The 5000-nt window shown below is 33.9% G+C and overlaps 1 protein-coding gene across 1 annotated transcript in view; it reads left to right on the plus strand.

Moving 5' to 3' along the window:
- The window catches only part of LOC113829137 (heterogeneous nuclear ribonucleoprotein A3-like), a 3566-nt gene extending 714 nt beyond the window's left edge, over positions 1-2852 (plus strand). Inside the window, exon 2 of the mRNA XM_027382237.2 lies at positions 1-2852. This exon is cut by the window's left edge and continues 157 nt beyond it. Coding sequence (XP_027238038.2) covers positions 1-140 — 140 coding nt within the window. The 3' untranslated portion in view covers positions 141-2852.
- The last annotated feature ends 2148 nt before the right edge of the window (positions 2853-5000 follow it).

Genomic DNA, 5000 nt, shown 5'->3' on the forward strand with positions numbered 1-5000 from the left:
ATGGTTATGGCGGATATGGCTATGGCGGTTATGGCGGTTATGGCGGTTATGGCGGTTTTGGCCATGGCGGTTACGGCGGTTATGGCGGATATGGCGGTTACGGTGATTACAGCGGTTATGGCGGTTACAGATACTGGTGAAGGAAGAGACAGGCGGACTCCTCAAGCACCATGTTGAAGAGCTAAATTTTTTCACTCACTTTACATAATACATTAATCTCGTTGAAAAACATGAAATACATTTAACATAAAATACTTACCCAATAGAATTGTTCACTTTGACCTACGTTAAAGGTACTGTATCATATATTTCACATTCACTCTTTCTATGCAGCGAAAAAAAAAAAAACAATAAAAATCAACAACTGAATCTCAAGAAAATAAGAAAAAAGTTTATTATAAACTTTTTTGTTTGCTTTTGCAAGCTTCACCTAGGATGTACCTTAATTTTATGCTTGTATGTGGATATTTGTTATGTCTCTGTTTGCTTGTCTGTGTGAGTAAATAGCTAGATACATATAGGACACATAAACATCACATAAACACGTATAAATAAAAACATTTCTCTAGTAATTCCTCATAAAATCATAAAGCCAGGCAGAGCAAAAAGAGAAAATGATAAAACATCTACACGTCACTATATATACTGTATGACTCATTTTCGTATGAATATACCCGATGCACAAGAAACCAGTATCTTGTTCAGCTCTCTCATATACAACTTTAGAGGCTTGACTTTTCCAATAAAATCATTAACCAAATGCCGAAAAATATAAGTTCTCGTAGCCTCGTCCTCTTTCTCTCTTTCCTTCTTTTTCCTCTTTTCCTTTCTTTCTTCTTCCTCTTTGTACGCCCTTTACTTACACTTCGATCATTACTATTCCGCGTGCGATCATGATTCTCTCATTTGCTAATGCCGCCCGATGGAGAAGCAGAGATCGCTTCTAACAACAAACAGACGGGGATTTTCTTGCACTCGTGATTCATGTGCGGGGAATAAAAGTGTGGATGGTTGTCTCACGTGTTCAAGGTAGTTAATGAATGAGTGAATATGGTTATTTGTGAATAAGATGTTCAAGGTTATTGTTTACTGAATGAATCAATGATGTTATTGTCAATAATCAAGGGATTATTATTGTCAGTTTTACTGTTTATATATGAACCACTCATTAAAAATGTATTGCGTTAAATGAATGAAGATAACGATTTCTGTGTTCCAAGTGAAATATTCGTTTAAGAGAATAGAATTCCGACAGGATCAATTTCAACTTTCTCCCAATCCTCTATCTCTCACTCACTCACACTCACTTTCTCTCTCTGTCTCTCTCCCTCTCTCCCCTTCCCCCTCCCTCTCTTCTCCCACCCTCTAACCACCCCTTTCATCCCACCTCTCCCGAGACCCATTCTCAGAATTTCTTTTGTGAATACTCAAAATAAACTGTATGAATATATTTGTGTTTCTTCGCGTACACACACACACACACACACACACACACACACACACACACACACACACACACACACACATATATATATATATATATATATATATATATATATTTATATGTATATATATATAATATACATATATATGTATGTATATAATACATATATATTTGTACATATATATACACATGCATATATATATATATATATATATATATATATATATATATATATATATTTATTTATTTATTTATTTACTTATATATATATATATATATATATATATATATATGTATATATATATGTACACACGCATATATATATACACACACACACACACGCACACATGTATATGTATACATACATATATGTATATATATATATATATATATATATATATATATATACATATACACATGCACGTATATGCATATGTATGTGCATGTACACACATACACACACACCCATGTATATATATATATATATATATATATATATATATATATATATATATATATGTATATATATATGTATATATATATGTATATATATACATATATACACGAATATTCATGTATTATCATTAAAATAATAGGGAATTATGAATGTGTCCATCTTTGTAAATATTATTGGAACCTATGTTATTATTGTGTATATTAGAAATATGTATTAATTTTGAGGATTATCAACGTTTGACATATCTAGTTGTGATTTTGTTATTTAGTTGTATACGAAGAATTGTCAAATTTAAGTTCTAATGAAGATATTTTGTTTAGTTGCGGAAATCGTTGCGCATTGTAAGTTTCTTTTGTCACGAGGAAGCGTTGTTTACAAACTGAAATGAGCGGGACACGCGAAGGCTGCCTCTGAATATGACGTGTTGAAATTGTCAATTTTGTTTCATAGATATGAGGTAGGGACATTATTTGAATTTGTTTTATTTCTTGAGTATATGATTAATGAAATTCTAAGTTTTGGTGGCCTGACATAATGATTTATTGTGGAGTGAGGAAATTTAAATGTCAGTGTTGGAGATATTCAACTGTCATTTTCCATAGAAGGATACATGGTATTATGTTGATTTTGTGCAGCCTGATGACTGTCGGGCATGGAACGGACCGAGTTTGGGAGAGATTTCATGTATAGCATAAGCATCATCATTTAGGGGCGAGGTGCCATGATGTAAGTGTTTGAAACTATGATTATAGATTAGTGCTGCAATTTTTTTTGGAAGATATTGTGTGCTGGTTTTCTGTATATGAAAGTTTAATCACTTTTATTTTGAACAAGTCTCCAACGTTTTGACCTCTTAATTATTTATTTGTGTGTTCATTGACTTGTCATTTGCCATTTGTTATTTTGAAATATATTGTTTACAGGTTGAGTAAATCTGAACCTACATAGAAACTGCTGCATATTATTCTACTCATGGTGTAATGTGAGCCAATCCCTGATTGATGAGAGTCTATTGTTACAATTCATACAGTTAATATTAAGAATTCACAAAGAAATTCTGCACTCCAAAAAAGAAAGAAAAAGATTCACTTTAAGCATTGATATACTTCTAATAACAATAAATGAAAATAAATAAACGTTTTTTTTTTTTGACTGCCGGCGCTCCCGCATATAGCAGTCGAGGACGAAAGCAAACAGCTGATCTCAGACTCTTCAAGCTGATGGGGGTCTAGGGGAGAGGGGAGGGGAGGGGAGGAGGGCAAACTACCCTCTCTAAGCTCTTACAAGAAGTCTTAGGCTCCTCAGCTCGCTATAGCTTTTGACAGGGCAATGGGGATTTGAAAGGAGAAAGTGGGGTCTGGTTGGCTGTGCTGCCCGAATATTGCATAAGTACTTTGTGTGAATCGTTGCGGATGTGCTTACATGCACACACACTCACACACGCACGCACGCACGCCCACGCACACACACACACACACACACACACACACACACACACACACACACACATATATATATATATATACACATAAATATGTATATGTATACATATATATATGTATATATATACATACATATATATGTATATATATATGTATATATATATGTATATATACATATATATATATGTATAAATATATATATATATATATATATATATATATATATATATATATATATGTATGTATATATATACATATATATGTATAAATATACATATATATATATATTTATATATGTATGTATAAATATACATACATATATATATATATATATATATATATATATATATATATATATATATATATAGATATATATATAAATACACACACACACACACACACACACACACACACACACACACACACACACACACACACACACACATATATATATATATATATATATATATATATATATATATATATATATATGTATTTACATCTGCACCTACAGTTCATATGTATTTCAATGGACTTAACCCAGCTTTCGCCTAGAAAAAAAAAAAAATTGGTTGGTCTGCCAGCTATATACACTCTGCGTCTCCCATATACTGGCATTTTACTGAAATTATTCAATGAATTTAAGCCCTCGGAATGCTTTCAGCCCATGGACTGTAAACAGAAAGAGTTGGTTCAGAAAAAAAAAATATATATATATCTGAGGGTATATCTCAATACAAACCCAATTAAAAGAGAGATGACTTTATTGGTAATGACGTATGATGTTAATCCCCTGCTAGTTTTTAAACAATTGTTCGAAAAGTGCTGATAATCTATGGTTTATCTATATATATATGTGTGCGTGTGTACATAAATGCCTACATGTGGTCGCTCACGTGTGCGTGTGTATTGTGAGTGAGTGTTTGTGTTTGCGTGTGTGTGTGTATGTATGTGTGTATGTGCGTGCGTGTGTTTGTGTGTGCGTGTGTGTGTATGTGTATGTGTGCGTGCGTGTGTATGCGTGTGTGTGTATGGCTGTATGTACGTATATCTTCTTCAAGCGCCGTATCAGAGCCTGACGATGCCCTTGCAACCCTCGCAACTGCACAGCTGTTGTTGCCGGGCGAAGTTCCAAGATGCAAGGTCGTGTTACTTGACAGATTTTGGGGGAGATTTCATAGTTCGTAGTTGTAGAACTGATAATGCAGAAGTGGTTCCCCGTTGTAGGATGACTGAAGCCTTCACCACCTGCCTGATAATGCGGCCTTCGTTGTAGGCGTTGGAGGTCATTCGTTGCCCCGTCATAGGTCACCGTTGACCACTCTGAAATAGGTTTGGGCTTGGTACTATCCGGACTTGTAAAAGTAGGATGATAGATGTACTTATATACATATAATTTATGGATATATTTGTGATATATGTCTACATCTATTATCCGGATTAGTATCAGGTATGCGATAAATGAACTCATATGATTTATGGATATATATGCATATCTACTACCCCGACTCGTACTATACGTGTGATAAACATACATATACACATGTATGTATGTATATATACCCACATCATACACCTCTATCCTCCCGAATCCCCAAGTGTTTCCAACAAAGGGACTTCCTCCGGTCCCCCAACTCCTTCCGCTTCGCCCAGCTTG

This window comes from Penaeus vannamei, chromosome 30 (assembly GCF_042767895.1).
Source record: "Penaeus vannamei isolate JL-2024 chromosome 30, ASM4276789v1, whole genome shotgun sequence".
NCBI classification, from domain to species: Eukaryota; Metazoa; Arthropoda; class Malacostraca; order Decapoda; family Penaeidae; genus Penaeus; species Penaeus vannamei.